The 20,176-nt window shown below is 40.3% G+C and overlaps 1 protein-coding gene across 3 annotated transcripts in view; it reads right to left on the reverse strand.

The window, feature by feature from the left end:
• PDE9A (phosphodiesterase 9A) overlaps positions 1 to 20,176 on the reverse strand; it is a 90,915-nt gene that overhangs the window by 5,935 nt on the left and 64,804 nt on the right. For all 3 annotated transcript variants that reach the window (XM_048865477.2, XM_048865468.2, XM_048865485.2), the window contains 8 exons: positions 13,478 to 13,564; positions 9,424 to 9,528; positions 6,657 to 6,739; positions 5,496 to 5,652; positions 4,319 to 4,432; positions 3,004 to 3,108; positions 640 to 768; positions 376 to 471 (listed from right to left, as the gene is read on the reverse strand). In XM_048865477.2, the coding sequence (XP_048721434.1) occupies positions 376 to 471; positions 640 to 768; positions 3,004 to 3,108; positions 4,319 to 4,432; positions 5,496 to 5,652; positions 6,657 to 6,739; positions 9,424 to 9,528; positions 13,478 to 13,564 (876 nt within the window). The remainder of the gene's footprint in view (positions 1 to 375; positions 472 to 639; positions 769 to 3,003; positions 3,109 to 4,318; positions 4,433 to 5,495; positions 5,653 to 6,656; positions 6,740 to 9,423; positions 9,529 to 13,477; positions 13,565 to 20,176) is intronic.

Here is a 20,176-nt window from a genome sequence, read left to right on the forward strand (position 1 = left end):
TTTTTCTTGATGAAACAAAAAGACTGAAAAAAATCACTTTGGCTTGAGCAAAATATGTAATTTGAGTGAAACAACTGTTTTTATTTTGTTACGTTTTCAGGTGTTTTTACCCTTTTAAATAAAAATTTGAACAAATGGAGCTAGATTTCAAAAAGAAATGTTGTTTTGACATGAAAAGTCAAAACATTTTGCCTTTAAAAACCCAAAATAAACCATTTAGACTTTTTCAACTTAAAAAAAAATGTATTCGGCGAAAACTATTTGCTGAAGTCAAGCCATATTCACAAACAGTTTTGGTCACTTCTCACTGAATTTTTGAGCAAATTTAAGATTTGACTGAAATATGTCACCCAGTTCTAGGTATGTATAGCTTGCCTCTTTCATAGTATCATCTAGTTGTTTTAATTCCTCGTAGCGGTCCCTGGATTCCCAAAGAGGTTGGAGCATCACTTCGTCAACTTCTGGAAAAAGCTAAACAAAAGTGAGAAGAGTCAAACTATCATTTCTTTAAATATTTATTTACCTGTAAATGATAAAAATGGAGTAAGAGGAGGTGTCACTGGCTGACTAAATGTTTAGCAAAACCAAAGCTGAAATGTTCTCAGTTCCTGCAGGCATCTTAGAACCTTAATAACGTACCTTTGTTACTGTTTCAAACATTGGGATCAGGACAAACTTAAGGAACCCGATCTGTGCTGTTGGTTTGGTCACTTTATCTCGGTCCATGAAAGGTGCCACTGGAAGTCCCTCAGACTTTTCTCGGTCACTCTAGGACAGATTCAATAGTTAACAAAGATTATTATCAACAGGGAGACTGTGAGGGCAGCAAAACACAAACTGTTTGCAGACCAGTAACTAGATCACTGATATCCTATACACATGCCTCAATGGTGTATGTGACAACAGCAAATGAAAGGGAAACTGTGTGTCATACATTTTAGAAGCTGACTCTTATTGTTTTAATAACCTTTGTATTGTTGTTTCTTTTGGTTTTTCACAAATGCTGCATGTACAGAAACGTATCCTATTATAACAAGGCCATAAGGGTATGTATGCAGTCAGGAGCGAGCCTCACAGCCCATGTAGACTGATTAACTCTAGTGGGACTCGAGCTAGAGTGCTAAAAATAGCTGTGTGGCTGTTTTGGCATTGGAGGAGGCTAGCCACCTCACCTCGAACCCAGGAGGCAGGGTGGGCTTGAGCTCAGGTGGCTAGCTCAAGCCTCTGCTAGTGCAATGTCCACACAGCTATATTTAGTGTAAGCCCACTAGCACAAGTCTGCCTGCCTGGCTTAAGAAGCTTGTGTAACACCAACAGACCCCGGTCGTTGTCGGCCAGGATCAAACCTGGGACCTCTGGAGCTTAATGCATGAGCCTCTACTGCATGAGCTAAAAGACATGCCTCTTAGCCCAGGCTATAGCAGACTCATCAATCTCTAGCTGCCACTAGAGGGGGACAGAGTGCCACACCAAGCAGGCATGGGTTGCACTTGCTCCCTGCTACAGTATAGACATACCGTAAGAGGGAGATACTCAGAGGCATACAAATCCCAAAATCCATGGGACTTCTTGTGGAGTAAAGCACTACTCAGTGTGAGACAAGGTAACAGAATCTAGCCCTTAGCCATTCTACATAAGAGGGAAAGGGACCTTGACTTCCTTCTCCTCTGGAGAATTATTCTTTTGGGTATTAGGCTACAACTAGCCAACCATGATCAAAAATGGTTGAGTGTTTCTAGTCTATCAAGTGGCTCCTAGTACATATAGATTCAGGGAGGGATGTATCTCTGTGTGCCAAACTTTGGAAAGATCTTTACAAATAATGGGCTGGATCCTTAGCTAGTATAAATCAGCGTAGCTCCATTGACTTAAATGGGTCTATGGTGATTGGACTGTCCTATAAGCGCATAGTTAGTAAGAAGGGCACAGAATACGCCAAAAATTGACACCCCTTTAACTTCATTGCCAGAATTTACTCTCATCTGTCAGACTTGCTTTAATAATGTGTGTACAGTAGTACTTTGGGTCAGATATTAGGGTGAGGAAGACAATAAAGTGCAGAGACAGATCATTTTATTTTGCATAAAAATATTGCAGAGACAATGAGCTAATTGTCATTAAGATTCCCTATTGTCAAGCCTTCCCCTTTGGATACGTCTAATGTCATTTCTTTGTCAAATTGATTCCTTCAGCACAGGGAAAATGTTAAAAAAAATAGAAGAAAACTCTGGCATCTTGTTCCTCCAATCACGATAAAGCTTTGCATGCTCCCAGCTACTTCACAGACAGCTTGGCTTGGGTAGGAGAGAGCAGAGGATTACTGTTAGTTTTAATGTTGCTTTATACTACAAGAAGCCACACTAGAGAGGGATGGGAATCCAGAAAGAAGCAACTGTTTTGGGAGCATAAGCTGACTTTTCAGGACTAATGAAGTTGATGGTGTCCTTTGGAAATAATCAGAATGTTTTCATTTTTAAAGCAAATGTTCATCCTATGCAGCCTTGGGCATTTCAAATCATCACGGATATAATTTAAACTTGGACCATTTAATACTGCACATTTAATTGACTTTTTCTATACTCACGCTTCTTGCCCTTTTGGCTTGACAAGGGTTTACATGCCAAAAAACTCACAAGACAGCCCTATTAGTGAGAACAAGCTGCAGTCCAATGACATTAGCATTTCTACATTATTGTCATTAATCTTACAAATTGCAGTCAATCACAGTAACTTTTATTCTGAACATATCTGATGAAGTGAGCTGTAGCTCACGAAAGCTCATGCTCAAATAAATTGGTTAGTCTCTAAGGTGCTACAAGTACTCCTTTTCTTTATACTGTCTTATGCCACACTTCTGTCACCTTATGCAAAAGAAACCTCCTCATCCTTGTGGCACTGGATTGTCATACAGTAGTACCAGTCAGCTGTCAGCTATAGTTAAAATAGGAATTACTATTATGATGATGATGATTGTGTATCTGTGTCTCTGTCTCTCATTCTTACCTGCATAAAATACTCCTCTAATAAGCAGTCTACCCACGGTTCCGCTACTTCCATCGGGCGGACTTCATTTGAGATATCACAACATTTTATCAGAACCATCTTCAACTGAAGAAGGAAAAATACTTTAACACTCTGGTAATATAGAAGCCTGCCTCTTTGCCTTTACAGAAGCCATAGAAGCTATGAGTCCTTCATTTTTAGAGAGGCAGAGGGAAATGATCTCAGACAAGAAGGATAGTCTTATGGCTAAGGCACAAGACTGATCTGGTTTCTCTTCCTTCTACCTAGAGAGATTTGATTCCTGGTTCTGCCTGCCACATATTTCCTGTATGATCTTTGGCAAGTCACTTAACCCCTCTGTGTCTCAGTTTTCCTTTCTGTGAAAGGGGGATAATGGTTACCTACTCCATGGGAGGCTTAATCCATGAATGACTGTAAAGGGCTTTGACATTCCTGGAGGGAAGACACTATAGGGGCCTGATCCCACCCTCATTAATGTCAGTGGAAAGATTCCCACTGAGTTCAATGGGAATTAGATTAGGGCTAGAGCAAAGTATTGTTATGATGGATGTAATGGAGACTAGAATGAAACTAAGAATTTATATCCAGACAGATACAGTAATTATTTCTTGCTCAGATGACTCTAAGATTTCAAAATCTGAAAGAGAAATCTAGACTTTCTTTGTATCAAGTGACCCCAGACTTCTCATTGTTTTTTGGGGAAAAAGCTTTTATAAAAATCTACAGAAATACTTTGACGTTTCTTTTAACGTTACAGTGCAAACGGTTGTTTTTAGGCACACATTTCCCTGCACTTGGTACCCACTCACAGTGACACCCCAAAAGGGTAGGAAGGATGGTTCCATAGTTAGGTAGCTAGGCTGGGATTAGGGAGAGCTCGGCCAATACCTTGCTCTGCCAAGGATTTCCTGTGAGACCTGGGGCAAGTCACTTAGTCTCTCTGGGTCTCACTTCTCCAGCTGTAAAAGTAGTACTTCTCTACCTCAGAGGGGTGTTGGAGGCACTTATATGCTACACTGAGGGGAGCTATCCAAGTATTCAATTCAGATTGATCCAACCCAAAACAAACTATTTCATTTGGATTTTTTTCTTGTCAAAATCTTTTCCCCACACAGAAAATTTCAAGTTTGCAGAAACTGCATTTTCTGTTGAAAAAACCCATTTTGACAGAAAAATTCTGACTACTTCTACTCAACATCTTGCATGATTAGGCCAAAACCAAAGTTTAGAATGTAGCAGTATCACTGCGAACCATGGTAGGCACTGAAAAATGATAAACATGTAATCTCCTTACACAGGTGACATGTTCCTCATTTGAGTAATCAAAATTATCCATTTTTTCTTTGAAAGAGTCCAGTATTTCTGCATGTCTTGCCATGTCTGTTGCCAGGATTAATGTAATTATCCCCTATCAAAACAAATAATAATAATACATTGATTTAACGTCTCACAAGGCATAGCTATTGCTGTGTAAAGAAATGTGCTTAAATTAACACAAATACCTTATGATAGAACACAGACAAGAAGAACAGATGTATCACATCAGCACCATTGAAAGAGGAACTTTCATACTTGAGGCCACTTGACAAAGTAGACCATTAATTTAAAGAATTCACAGTGACATAAGAGAATGACTAACTATGTAATTGGTTTTGTATAATTATATGCTGGAGAAACTACTGCTTCTTGTTCTGAGCTTTGTTTGATTTTTAGTATGAATGCAAAGTGCACAAAGAAATAAACTAAAAGCTCAATTCTACATGCTGAGGCCCAAGCTTGGTCCCACAGAAGTCAATGGCAGTTTTGCATTTCTGCATTTTCATTTAAAATGGATGGGAGAGTTGCATCCATGAATCTGAGGGCGGAATTTGGCCCATAATACTATGCGAATTACATCTTAGTTTGTGGTCACGGAAAATATTGTGAATTTATTCTTATGACTTCACTGCCTCACGCAACAGAAAAAGAGATGGGCTCCACAGGTTGAAGCTTTTGTGCAAACACAAATATTTTTAATACTGATGAAAAATGGGGAAAAAAAAGATGATAAAATGTGTAGGAGGTGAATATTTGTTTATGTCTTTACAAATTGTCTCCAGTTTGAACTCCCTGTTTAAGTTCAGCATAATGTTCTCCTAATGGTTAAGTTGTTACCATATGAGCAAGTTGGCCTAGTTACAGTCACATCCTAACAACTCTTTTCATAATGTAAGTTTCTACACAGAAGAGGATAAGTTTAAGAGTCAAACTTTGCTCATTGGTACCCCAAGGAAGGTCAGCTCAACTGTCCAACGAGAGTTGCTAGAGAAATAGCCCAGGAATCTCTCTGTGTTACTTCAAGTTTGAGATTATTCAGTTCCAACCTCTTGATGGAATTATTCTGTTGGACTGTTCAGAAGGTAGATTTGTGCACACTGAAACTTCAAGAGCGGTTTGCATGTCATACCTCCCTTCTGGATCAACATTCATACCTGTCTTATCCGTTTGAATTGTTCCTGGGTAGCATTGGAGAAAATGTTGCATTCTGGCTGGGCAATGATCTGGAAAGCCACAGCACAGTGATGGTTCTCCAGTGGGGACATGTCATTGTAGCGCACGGCAAGCTCTGTTCGGGCATTAATCTGGTAGCTGATGTGAAGGAAAATAGTGAGGTCTCACACGTTGCCTACACCCGATACTTAAAAACATACATTACACATTAGACATTGGTTATTTTTATGTATATTGTTGTGAATACCTAATTAATTAATAATAAATTATTGCAACAGTTAATATTAAATCCAAATATTTTTTTGAGAAAATGATCATACTTCCACATCGTTTCAAAGACTCTCTTTATTTACTTGTTATTACTGAATTTCTATAACTTAAAAACATATGGGGGAAGGATAGAGGGGACTCTTCTTCTTTTTAGCTCACAGGCTTGACTCCCACTAACTCCCAGTAAAGTCAGTGGAAAGATGCTCATGGAGCTCAATGCAAATTGGATCAGGCCCTTATTTAATAGCTGAATACAAGTAAATTAGAGTTTATATGTAGTTCACAGAAGTAATAATGCTTAGCACTTCTAGCACTTTCCATCTGAGGCTCACACCATGCTTTACAGACATTTATGAAGTAACCTTCAGATCATCCCTGCCATCTAGCTCCATTGTATAGATGGGCAAATGGAGATAGACAGTGGTTAAGTGCTTTGTTTAAGGTCTTTGGCAGAGCTGGGAAAAGAACCAGAAACTCTTCCCGTGTAATTGAGCCTCAACCATATGACCATTCTTCTACTACATAGCATAATTAACAAAAGAATTTGACCTGAGATGTTTTCTAGCTGCCAATTTCCTCTAATGGAAAATACTAAGTTTTATGAGAAAATTGAAGAGGGAGCCATTTTCCTTTCAGAGTTTAGCACAGTTAGCAGCCTCAGCTCAGGACTGAGTAAGCTAATGGCTAGCGTTGCATATAACCTAACCAGTGGTGGCTCTGTCCTTGTCAGTGTTTGACCATAATAGCAGAGCATTGTGGGTAGATTCCTACTTAGCTGCCCTACTCTCTGCTCTGGACATGAGAAGAAAATGCTGATCTGCATTGTTTTCCAGATATATTTGAAAGGAACAAAAAATAAAGGGCACACATACGTGTTGTTATATCCTGGATGATCCAAATCATGGCAAACTGCAGCAGTCATCAGAATTAAGATATCAATTTGGGGAAATTTCTCCTGCAAAAGAAAAACATAATAATGTAGTGTCTAACAATTTCTATACTTTTTCCCCCCAATACATTCACATTTCAGAAAAACAAGTCACCCGGGTAAAATTAACCATAATTCGTTAATTAAATTTACTGCAGATAAGAAAGAAGATTTCACTGTTCACTGCAGCAACAAATGACTCAGATTCGGCTTTGATGCATTAAATAGAAGCAGTTTGGAGGAGGCCAGTAGAATTTTGTCTGAGAGTTATTCATATTATGTTTTAAAGCACAGAGTTGTTAATACTCAGGCCTTTAGAAATCATTCCAGTGTCTACACTAGCTGAGGGACGGTTGGAAGACAATTTACATACTATTATCTTTCACACTAACTAGAGATGGGAAGAGAGTGAGGAAAATTTTTCACAAACATTTCAGCAACTTCCAAACAGGATGAATATTCGTGGAAGCGGTTTTGCTCATATGTATATCCACAAGAACACAAATTCTTGTCAGTATCTGGGATTCATTTTACCATGGAACAAAATGTGGTTTGTGATGAAATTAAATTTGTTTTGTGTGGAAGTGAAAGCAGTTTAGAAATGTTAGGTCATCCAGTGAGGGAAAAATACACCTGGCAAAGGTGACCATACAGAATAAATATGAATCGTGAACATAGAACATGCAAAGCAATATTTTCAGTGAGCGGTTCGTGAACAACCCGTAGGCTGAATCTAGTTTGCAGAAAACATTTGCTGAAATATTTTATATAGTGAATGAAGTCCCAATTCATAGACCATGAAAGTCACTTCACTGGGATTTTGACCGGCCCCAAATTCATACAAACGTCAGACTACCTGCATCCAGAGAAAGGGTTAAATTAATACATTGTGAATGGTTCTTCCAGCTTTAATAAGCGCTCTTTCTTTGAGCTGCAGCCTGATTTGGGGGTCTTCTGGGGAAGTAGTGACAAGGAAGAGACAACTTTAGCTTGAATGATGGTTCTTTCTACTTTTTGGTCAATTTAAAGAGGGACACCTAAATTTGAGATTAAAATCAAAGAGGCCAGTCCTTGGGCTGTTGAAGGTCAGATATACTTCAGTCACAACTACTGTCTGGAAATCTGGATTTTTACTACGTCTCTGGATCACTGATATCTTTGACAGGATGATAGAAGGAGATGTTTTCTAGTCTTCCTATTTGTAGGATTCTATTGTATTATAACTAAAGCTTAATTCATTCCACAGGGCATGCCAGTCAGCCAGCTGTCTTGTGGATTTTCAGAGGTGTTGAGTACTCACAAATCCCAAAGAAGTTAGTGAGAGCTATAGGGGTGCAGCATCTTGGACGACCCCTTGTCTCCATGGGATTACTCTGTCATTTTCCTAATGTTAAGCTTTTGCTTAAGTGCTTTGCTGATTCAGGCCTAGATGACTAAATGAAAGAGTCTCTGAAATGACTGAGCATTTTATTCCGTGATTTAAATAATTACTTTTCATATAATCCAGGGCAATAAGTTCTCATTATAATTAGACATAGATGAACCAATTGGGGTAAAATAAGAACCCACTGGAAACATTTTTTATTTCAGAACAAAACACAACCTCCTTTTCATGGCTGGATCTGTTCGATGAGTCTCTTCACTATGTCCCGTGACCAGCCCAACCACTTATCTACAGTGGCAGATCCTCTTTTGAGGAAGACTGTAAAACTCCTTCCTTCCTTGGGTGGCAGTTTAGCCTCTGTACTAGCCATTGCTGCTGCAGCTCTTGTCAACCTTCCAGAGAGTCTAGAGTTCCCCTGATACATGCTCCCCAGAATGCCCTACTGGAACACAGGCAGGCACATGGTTTAATTGGCTCAGGGGCTTCAGAAGGTGATGGTGTAGTCTGGGACCCAAGTACTGGGGAAGAGCCAGAATGGGTGGAGTGTGAAGGAGCACTCAGCGGAGACACTACTGGGTCCTGTTCCCAGCTGCTGCTTCTGGAGAAAGGGAGAGAGAGGGGACGGCTGCTGCATGGCTTTCCACTGAAGAGAGTACCACACCGGAGGAGTGGAGAAGTCCTCTTCCCCTGAAGCATAGCAAAGAGGAAGGAGCATTGATCAGCAAAGATAGAAGAGCTGGGGCTTTTTGAGGGAGTTGTTTCATAGGGAGGGAGCCAGCAGCGAACTACCCAAGTTTGAGTTTCCAGAACTTTAAGTCATTTCTGGTAAAGCTCTTGTGCTTATGGATACTTATCTAAACTTTTGAGACCCATCCTACCTATCTTAGGTACTTACATAGCCCCATTACTGTCATATTTGATCATCTCACAATCTTAATGTATTTATCTTCACAAACACCCCTTTGAGGTAGGGCAGTGCTATTATCTCCATCTTACAGGTGGAGAACTGAGGCATAGAGAGGGTAAGTGACTTGCTCAAGGTCAGACAGGAAATCTGTGGCAGAACATGAACTTGAACCCAGGTCTCCCAAGCCCTAGGCTAGTTGCCCAACCTTGAACAGCCTTTTTTTCCACTATAACTAATTATAGTTAGGTTTCCTAAAGTTTTCTTGTTTGCTTTCAATAAATTAATGAGTCATGTACAAACAAAATGATGGTCCTTTTTGGAAGGAAAATGTCCTGGGTTTTATGACTCTTAGTGGATGAATATTTGTCTGGTGATAGAAGCAGAAATACAGATAGGTATGTGGACAAACCAGAGACACACCTGGAGATTGCAGAGTGAGATCATACTGTACATCATCTGAGTCACACAGAAGCAGTGCCGGAAATTATGGAATGGGTTGTTTCTGTAATTGTCATGAATACACAGCTACAAAAAGAAGGAGTAAAACAGTTAATGACTGTAGAGATGTTTCAGAATGGAAAGATCTGAGTCCATGCACTTCCCGCTCTCCCTCGAGGCACTGCATGTTGCCATGTGAGACATATGGATCCCAAATCATTCTCCACTTTTGCCCCTTCAAAAATCACAACATGCAGCCCTGCAACACCACCCTCCTCTTTCTGGCTGAGTAGAACTAGATATGGCTCCCTATGAAGATTTTATTAACAGAATCTGTGAACCATCCAATGGAGTCACTGAAAAGTACCAGGTGGCATTCCTTCCCCAGCTACACGAGGGATAGCAATATGAGGCCAGGGATTGTCAGTAGTCCCTCTCTTTGTTATCTGCCTCACCCAGTAGTATAGGCAGGCAATAGCAAGATTTCCCAGTCCTGATGCACAACATGTGCTCTGGTCTTGCATATCTCCTCAGCAGACACCACCAAGTCTGCCAAACTGTGCTGGGGACAAAGGCCCACTTAGGAATATACAGAGGCCACAAAACTCATTTCTGACATAATTTGAATGTCAACTCTTGAGGTCTTCAAAGGCAAGAATGTAATAGTTATTTAATTTACAAATATACACTGAAGACATCTTATCAGATCGCTAATCTTCCCCAGCACTACTGAGCTCCACACACTTAGGGCTTGATTTTGCAAGGTGCTCAGCACTCTGGCCTCCAGCACGTGCTTAACTTTAAGCATGGGACTAGCCCCATTGCCATATGTGGGATTACATACATTCTTAAAGTTAAACTGAGCATAAGTGCATTGCCGGATCAGGACCAGAGTCCTCCGCGCCCTGCAGGATCAAGCCGCTTGTTCTTGGGCTTGATGTTCTAAGCATCCCAAACCTCCAGCTGGAGTCAATGGGAGCTGGGAAAGCTCAGCACTTCTGAAAAACCAGGCCTGTATTGTTTGGCTTCTATTTCAGTAGAGAAGGACTTTTGAAAGTAACTTTAAAAATTCTATGTTGATGATCTCCTCAAATGTTATAAACATCATCTCATACAACTTCTGTACTGAAATGTGGGTCATACACATTCATTGTGCAAGGTAATATGATTGTAATGCATGCATCCATCAGCGGAAGTCAGAACACTAAATGTGATTCCTGATTCAGAAGCTGTATCAGCCCTGCATGCTGAGCTATTAAAAATATTTGGTTGCATTAGTCATCCTGTTCCTCAGTTTCTCGGTGGTATTTTAAAGGCAGGTGAATGTGGGACTGAGAAAGGAAACGTTCAAGTAAAGTGAGGTAGCTCTTTCTCGTCCACCTGAGTTCAACCCTAAGCACACTATAGGCTTTGGGGAAATATCACCACCTGGAATTAGGGACTGTGGGTCTCTTTTTATCATCCCTTTTTGCAAAGCCGATATTTGCGAAGTAATTTTTGTAACACTCACATTTTTATAGAATAAATAAGGAGCCGCACACATGGTTCAGAATGAGATTGTATTAACTATTAATAGTAGCACATTGAATTACTCAGGGAAATTTGAACTGATGTGAAAGCATCTCTACACATATTGTAGGTGGCACAGATTCATAGTTTTTAATGTCAAAAGGGACCATCGTGATAATCCAGTCTGACCTCCTGTACCACACAGGCCATAGAATGTCACCCCATAATTCCTGAATTTTGCCCAATTTGTGGTTGAACAAGAGCATATCTTTTAAAAAGACAGCCAATCCTGACTTAAAGATTCCAAGTGATGGAGGATCTACCACATTCCTAGGAAAGTTGTTCCAACGGTTAAATACCCTCACTCTTAAAAATCTGCACCTTATTTCCAGTTTGAACTTCTAGCTTCACCTTTCAGCCGCAGGATCTTGTTATGTTTTTCTCTAATAGTTTAAAGACCCACCTACTACCAAAAATCTTCTCCCTGTTTAGATTTTTAGAGATAACACTCAAGTCACCTCTTGATTTTTTTTACCAGTGAGATAACTAAATTCATCTCCTTAAGTCTCTCACAGTGAAGCATGTTTTCCAGTCCTTGAATCATTTTTGTAGCAATGCCATTTTACTGACATTTGCTACTTTTGGCCAGAGAAAAAGCAATCAAATAGTTTTCATTGCATCCACCAGACAAAAATGATATAATCCTGCAGAGCAACATGCTAGGTGACATACACTTAAAAGACAGTACATTTTCTGCTGTGCATAGAAGTGCAGAGACATGCCATGTTTATGAAAAACAGTCTAACAACCTACACGCAGAAGTATTGAGAGTCACATCATGTCCAGTACTAGTAATTTCAGGCTAAACCAATGTATAATATACTGGACATAGGCGTGGGAAGTAGGAGTGCGGGGGCTGCTGCCAGCCCAGGGTCCTGGCCACCAGCCCCGCATGTGGGGTTCCGGCCGCCGGCCCTGCCCCCACCCCCGCCCCTAGCTGTGGCCCCAGCCTCTGCTGCCTTACCTCTGTCCGTGTCCCCACCTCTTGGAGCCATGGCCCTGCTCTCGGCCCCAGCTCTAGGGGGCGGTGAGGGGCGCAGACAGGGGAAAGAGGGGTGCAGCTCATCACCTCCACTCCAAAAACTGTTCAAGCACCACTGATACTGGATCAAACCCAACGTCCATCTAGTCCAAGCTCCTGTTTTTGACATGGCCAGTACCAGATGCTTCAGAGGAAAATGTAAGAACCCCACAGGGAAATGTGGGATAATCTGTCCCCCCACCACATTACGTCTACCTCATCTATAATAGTTAGAGATTGGGTTAAGCCCCGAAACATGAGATTTAATGTCTCTTCCAAAAAGAATTATTAGCATTTATCGTGATAACTCTGGGTATTCTTGATATCTATATAAGTGTCTAATCTTGTTAAATTCTTGGTCTCAACACCTTCCTGTGGCACTGAATTCCAGAGTCTAATTATGCATTGCATTTTCTATTTTGAATTTACCACCTTTTAATTTCACTGAATGTCTCTTTGTTCTTGTGTTTCAAGACAGGGAGAACTGACATTCCTGATCTCCATTCTCTATATTATTCATTATTTTATATACTTTTATCAAGATCCCTCTTATTCATCTCCTTTCTAAGCAAACCAATCCCAATTTTAATTCATGTGAGTTTTTCCATTACCCTAATCATTCTGGTGGCCCTTCTCTGAAACCTCTCTAATTCTGCAATATCCTTTTTGAGAGATAGTGACCAGTACGACACAAGGTATTCCAAATGAGGTCACATCATTGATTCACATAACGGCATCATACTATTTTCTGTGTTATTTTCCATCCCAATCCTTAGGAATTCTAATGTCTTGTTGGCTTTTTTGACCACAGCAGCACATTTTGCAGAGGTCTTCATTGAGCTGTCTGCAATAACACCCAGGACATTTTTCTAAGGTGACACATCTAATTTAGAACCTTTTAAGGTGTACTAGTTGCCTAATTTTTTGCCTCCAGTGTGTATTACTTTGAATTTATTGACACTGAATTTCATTTGCCAACTCATTTATTTAGGTCTCTCTGAAGTTCTTCAGTCTACCCAGTCCCGACTAATCTATATAACTTTGTCTCATCTGCAAATTTTGCCACCTCACTACTCGCTTCCCTTTTCAGATCATTAATATTAAACACTGTACGTAGTATCTAGCCTTAAAGCACCCTGTGTTAACCTGTTTTTTCCATGTTAACAATTGAGTTACTCTAGGAATAAATTTGGCCATAGTGAGTCCACAGAAAGCTCAGAATCAAGATTTAAGTAAACAAATACAGACCTATTCCAAAACATGTCATCTGTGACCCCGATCATGCAAACATTGGCACAGGTGCTTAACTTTAAACATGTGAGTAGTTTCACCGCCTTTAGTGGGATTACTCATATGAATAAAGTTAATGTCATGAGGAAGTGTTTGCAGGATTTGGAGCTGTATTTTAAAAATCACAAATACTGGGAATTTTAAAGAAATACTTACCAACCACCTCTTCAGCGTGATGGGGTTGATATTAAAGCCTTTAACCAATCCGAGATCATGGTACATATGTTCCAAACAACTCAGCATCTGTAATGATGAATAGACAGGATATTGTTTTAATCACTGTTGTTTATAAAGCACAAAGTACAATGTAATGTAAATCTTCACATTACAAGCACTGATGTCTAATGGAGCCCTATTGTTAATCATGAAACAAAGCTGTTCAAAGATTGCAAGATCAAAACCAGTTCACTAAGGACCTGATCCAAAGCCCACTGAAGACAAAATAAAAACTTCTGTTGACTTCAATATGTTTTGGATTGGGCCCTAATTCATCCCAGAGCGTCACAGTGATCATTGCTCATGAAAATCAACACTATATCACCTCTTGAAGAAGTAATTTGATTTTGCTAATGGAACCGGTTTATGGGCCTGATTCAAAGCCCAGTTGAAGTCAATGGTGGCCTTTTCATTGACTTCAATGGACATTGTATTAGGACTCAAGTGCATAGAAACACGACAGCAGAAGATAAGAGTGGCTGGAGGTAGAGTGCAGTCCAGATAACTGGGCACATCTAATTCATGTGTGACTTCCTGGAATTTTTAAAAAATCAAGTATCCTCAATAGACTAAACAGACAAAAAAAACCCCTCAGACTGTAAAATTACAGCAGGTTTGTGCATATTCCCTCCCATAACTGTGTATCTATGAATCTATGAATACCAAAACACAAAGGCAAAACATTGTTTAAGACAACAGCATATGACATTCATTCGTGTTTTCAGAACAGAACACAACTAGCTCAGCTATGCCATTCCAAGTCTAGATTTTGTTGTGTCTGGAAATATTATAGAAAATAACTTATTTATATGCTACTTAGGTCTTGGTTTAAGAGTGGCTGACCCAGTTTTTGCATCTCAATTATAGTAACATTGGAATAGTGTTATAAATATGCCCTAGGAGATATTTGAATTTTAAACCCCTATTTTTTGGGCACTCATAGCGTCCCAGAAAAATTTCTTCCCTTAGTGAAATTTCCTATGTTTGTCAGCTCATATTTAATTTAATATCATGTTTAGTAGAATTCCATTACGGCTGGCTTTGGGTCATTCAAATGTGAATTTAAAAGGTTTTCTCACAAAACTGCAAGAAAAATCTCAGAAGACTGATGGATACTCAGATAAGACCATCACAATTTTGCTTTACAGCATCATGCTTGGTTCCCTGGTACCCAAGGCCAGAACATATTGTTTGATACATTAAAAAACAAACAGACAAAACAAACCCTGTTACTGAAACAAAGATTTAGGCCTGGTCTACACTGAAAAGTTGTACTGGTATAATTTTGTCAGTTAGGGTTGTGATTTATTACCAAAACAGTTCTATCTGTACAGCTGCTCGTGTGCATGCAGTTATAATGGTACAAAATGCCAGTGCAGCTTATTTCCCTTCCCATACTGGTATAGCTATACCAGTATAAATCATCAATATGACTGCATCCATGCTAGGATTTTAGTTAACAAGGTAGAACATTTTATGTGAAGATGAGAGGATGTTGTGAAGGTCAAGACTATAACAGGGTTAAAAAAAGAACTAGATAAGTTAATGAAGGATAGGCCCACCAATGGCCATTAGCCAGGATAGTTTGCCAGAAGCTGGGAACGGGCGACAGGGGATGGATCACTTGACGATTACCTGTTCTGTTAATTCCCTCTGGGGCACCTGGCATTGGCCACGGTTGGAAGACAGGATACTGGGTTAGATGGACGTTTGGTCTGACCCAGTATGGCCGTTCTTATGTTCTTAAGAAATTGAAAGCAGGGCATCATTATGAGTGGAACTGGAGTCAGAGGGCCCATGTGCCCAGGAGGGCCTGTTTTAGATGAGACACCAGTAGAACAGACAATGCAGGGAGGTTGGTTGGAAGCTAATCAGCCACATGGACAGGGCAGGGCACAAGGTTTAATAAAGTTCCATTTATTCAACTTGACCTGCATTCCACTTCACTCTTTGCTAATGAAACAAGCAGCAGACTTCACATTTGCTGAGCTTCATTTTCCTTAATGATTGAACTGCATCTAGTGCAATTATCCAGCAGGCATATATTTGGATCTTGGCAAATTAAATGTCTTGGTTCAGTAAAGGATCTCCTTAATTTTTTCTTATATTTCCTTTTCTATTTTGTATGAATAATATTAAAATAAGGGAAATATAATGCAAAATGACAATAGGGTTAACATTCTGCAGACACAAAATTCAGAAAATTCAAACTTTTAGTACAGACAGAAAAATTTTAATTTATAAATACTGCACATCTATTCTATATTTTATGTCTGTCTGTCTCATTTTTGCCCTGGATGATGACATTATGGAGATGCAACACAACCTGTCCACACCCCTGCCTAACCAATTTGCCAATTTACAGGTTATATAATTGGGCCAGATTTTCAAGTGCTCAGCTTCAATTAAGGCACCTAAATGAAGTGGCCAGTTCTGCAAATGTACACCCAGTCGCTCCCATTAAGGTTAATGACAAGCTCCCTCGAGGAGCTGCTGGATGCTGAGTACTTTTGAAAAGCTGGCACATTATTTATGTTCAATTACTCATATTATGATAGCACCCATAGGCCAAATATGGATCAGAGCTCCACTGTACAAGGCACTGTACAAACACAGATGTAGACACACACCTTGTCCTGCAGAGTTTACAGTCTAAAGCCCTGATTCTGCTAGCTGGTAAATGGGGGTGGAGGTGGGAGCAGAAGGGACACACTGATGCTGACACAGAGCCCCATTGAAGTCATTGGGCACAGTGGTTTGCCAGCAAGGAATATCTTGCAGGATTGGGATCAAAGAAGACAAGTGGCAGACAAAAGGTGGGGCAGAAGGAAACACTAAAATACAGTGTTGACTACACTTTGTGATTTATTGTGAGTCTCACAATATTTGGAGTTTTTCTTAAAGCTCCAGCTCCTGGAATCAGGAGAAAACATGAGAATCTTGGGGAGGGGAGTTAAGCCAGAAGGAAAAGAACCCCCCCACCCCCCATTTATTAATTTAAAAATCTCATGATTTGGGAGGGCCTTATGATTTTTGAACATTTGGGGTTGGCAACACTGAAAATATATACAATTTTCACATATGATTTGTTAATGTACAGGTATATGGTAAGCTTCTTTCCTTCCTTTCCCTTCAGGGCTGAGCTTAGGCATCATCTGTTGGCAGATACATTGTAAGCACTGTGGAAGAGGTGGCTTTTGAGGAGGGATTTGAAAAAGGTACTGACCTTTATGGACCAGTTCAAGGATGTAAGGAATAACATGGGTTAAAAATATATATGCAGCATGGTACCCCTCTACAAAGACACGGGCACCCATTAAAGGCTTGGAGCGAGGAGCCATTCTGATTCCTCTCAATCTCCATGGGGAAGCTCCTTGTGAGGTATTTGAAGCCCCATGGCTGCAATAACTTCTGATAGTCTGCTAGCCCTGTCTGGGGAGAGGTGGGACAACAAATTCACAGAGATACTCAGTGTGAGGATAAAGTGGGGCAGGACGTCAATATATGAGTGTGCCTTATCTCCTGAGCAGCTCCATAAATCCAAACAGAAAACGGTCACCTCGTTTCTTTGTCCTCCTTCTGCATATAGCTCGACAGTCCTCAGGACTGATCAGGTAAGCTGCTTTAGAAGGGAACAAGGGACTAACACCCCAGTTACTACTGCATAAGAGAAGGTTAGGTTTTAGCCCCAGTGGGCAAAATATGATTATATTGTCATACATTCCTCAGGGAGCAAGAGATTCTCCAGGTGGGTTGATGAAATAGAGCAAACTATTACGTTATTGCCTTACACACTGGTTACACTCTAGCATGGTGATTTACAACCCACTTGCTCAAAATCAGCCACATAAACCACCACTTACTGTTAAGTAAGCGTTAACATAATTGAAATGATTCATGTAAACATAAAACAGAGTCAAAAGGGTGAAAATGTCAACAGACATTACCATATGGTATTGTGCCCACAGTGGTTTGTGTGATTGTTTCTGAGCCTAAGTCCCACATATGGTATGTTCCTAATCTCCATACCCTCATGCTATCAGTGTGCATGCCACAATGTAATGGTTCCCATTACAATGAATGAGTTACGCTGTTAAAATACTGTGCCTCAGTGTACAGAAATCCATGGATAATGCTTTTTTCCCTAGTCCTACTCTTTATTAATGATCTGCTAAACAATCTGCCAACATTTTTATGATCTACCTGGCATGCTGTAATTCTTAGGGCAGTAAAAACACCACAGGCTAGATATCTTTAAGATGGTGGGTAAATCGTTTTGCCTGACAAGTAAATGACTTTGATGCTTAACTACAGGTGCCTGGAAAAAAAATAACCATAAAGAATCTCCCTCAAACTGGCAAGAAGTGTGCGGTGAAAATGCGGTTACCTTCCATGTGAACGTGCATGGCTATATATTCTAACAACCAACAGGAGACTGAACTCTGAACCCACATAAAAGTCCTCCTGTTACTCCTACCAGCTGGAAGTATGTTAACAAAGAAACTGAATGAAGAACATTATTCATGTTAAAAGAAAAGGAGGACTTGTGGCACCTTAGAGACTAACCAATTTATTTGAGCATAAGCTTTTGTGAGCTACAGCTCACTTCATCGGATGCTGTAGCTCACGAAAGCTTATGCTCAAATAAATTGGTTAGTCTCTAAGGTGCCACAAGTCCTCCTGTTCTTTTTGTGTATACAAACTAACACGGCTGCTACTCTGAAACCTGTCATTATTTATGTTGGGATTTTTTTAATCTTTGGAAATTTGCTTCGTCATAGAATATGTTCATCTAGCGATTCTGAAGCAGAATGGCTCCTGTTCGCATAACACTTCTTTGAGGATTGATTTGTGCTGCTAGTTTGCAACTCCACTCTCCTTTTTTGTTGTTGCTATTGTACTGATCTAGTTACGTCCTTCTTCTCCCTTTCCGGGCTATCGTTTGTTACATCCATTTGTTGAATCTTGTTTCACATTATAACTTTCCACAAAAGGGGCATCCTCTTCCTTTGTGTTTCTACAGTAGCTGGCACAATGGGCCCCCTGGGAGCTTCCATAACACAGATGATGATGATTAATAAATAATAATAATATGCTGTGCACTTAGATTTGCATCTCCTCTGAATGTATTGCACACCAACATCCCTGTACAGGAGCATACAAATCAATGTCTGCCCCCAGGCCCTGATTCAGCAAAGCACCTAAATACTTGTTTAATATTGTGCAGGAAAGTAGTGTCATTGATTTCAGTAAAAAGAAAAGGAGTACTTGTGGCACCTTAGAGACATCTGATGAAGTGAGCTGTAGCTCACGAAAGCTCATGCTCAAATAAATTGGTTAGTCTCTAAGGTGCCACAAGTACTCCTTTTCTTTTTGCGAATACAGACTAACAAGGCTGTTACTCTGAAACCATACACACTGTAACAAGAAAAGGAGTACTTGTGGCACCTTAGAGACTAATTGGTTAGTCTCTAAGGTGCCACAAGTACTCCTTTTCTTTTTGCGAATACAGACTAACAAGGCTGTTACTCTGAAACCATACACACTGTAACAAGAAAAGGAGTACTTGTGGCACCTTAGAGACTAATTGGTTAGTCTCTAAGGTGCCACAAATACTCCTTTTCTTTTTGCGAATACAGACTAACACGGCTGTTACTCTGAAACCATTGATTTCAGTGGGATTGGTCACTTACTTAAAGTTAAGCATGTGCTTAAGTGCTTTGCTGAACAGGGATAGACTCACTTATACTAGAGGGCATGAAAGAACACAGGCTGGCATTAACTTTGTTGCACTTGTCCTTGAATGACATTACCAATATTTGGACTATGAAGAAATAAACAAGGAGTTGTATAATAAGGACAATCTATTTGGCACCTTTAGGGAACAAAAATTATTGCACTCCAGAATGATTCACTCAGTAAAGAATTAGATTTCAGGCATATTACCTGGATCCACCAATTCTGTGTTTAAAACAGCAAATTTCAACTTAAAAGCTGAGGAGTCATGAAAATATATATTAGGTAAGGGGATCTGAAAAGGAAAAAACAAAACTTTCTTGAGTGGATATTTTTGGCCTCGTGTACCTTTGGGAATAGCACTGATCCAGCAATTGGTGTACTCCCTCAGGTGCTGATCTCTAAGGATAATGTCTACACTGCAATTAGGTGCTTATGGCTGCCCAGTGCCAGTTCACTTGGGTTCACGGGGCTCAGGCTCAGGGGCTGTTTAATTGCGGTATAGACATTTGGGCTAGGGCTGGAGCTTGAGCTCTGGGACCCTCCCACCTCGCAGGGTCCTAAAGCCTGGGCTCATGCCCGAGACTGAATGTCTACACCACAATTAAACAGTCCCTGAGCCTGAGCCCCGTGAGCCTGAGTCAGCTGGCATGGGCCAACCCTGGGTTTTTAATTGCAGTGTAGACATGCTCAAAGGCAGTGTCTTCATTGCAAAAAAGGTATGTTTATCTCACTGTAAAATGTGAGTGGAGTGAAGGCACAGGCACTGTTTACCTCTGTCTAGCTAGATGAGGTCATCCCTATGCCTTCCACCAGGGGTTTATCTTGACTAACTGCATCAAGGTAAGAACTATGGTGCCTTGTCTCCACTAGGATTATAGCTAGCTCGAGTTAGCTATCTCC

The sequence above is a fragment of the Caretta caretta genome, chromosome 1 (genome assembly GCF_965140235.1).
Source record: "Caretta caretta isolate rCarCar2 chromosome 1, rCarCar1.hap1, whole genome shotgun sequence".
In the NCBI taxonomy this organism is placed as follows: domain Eukaryota; kingdom Metazoa; phylum Chordata; order Testudines; family Cheloniidae; genus Caretta; species Caretta caretta.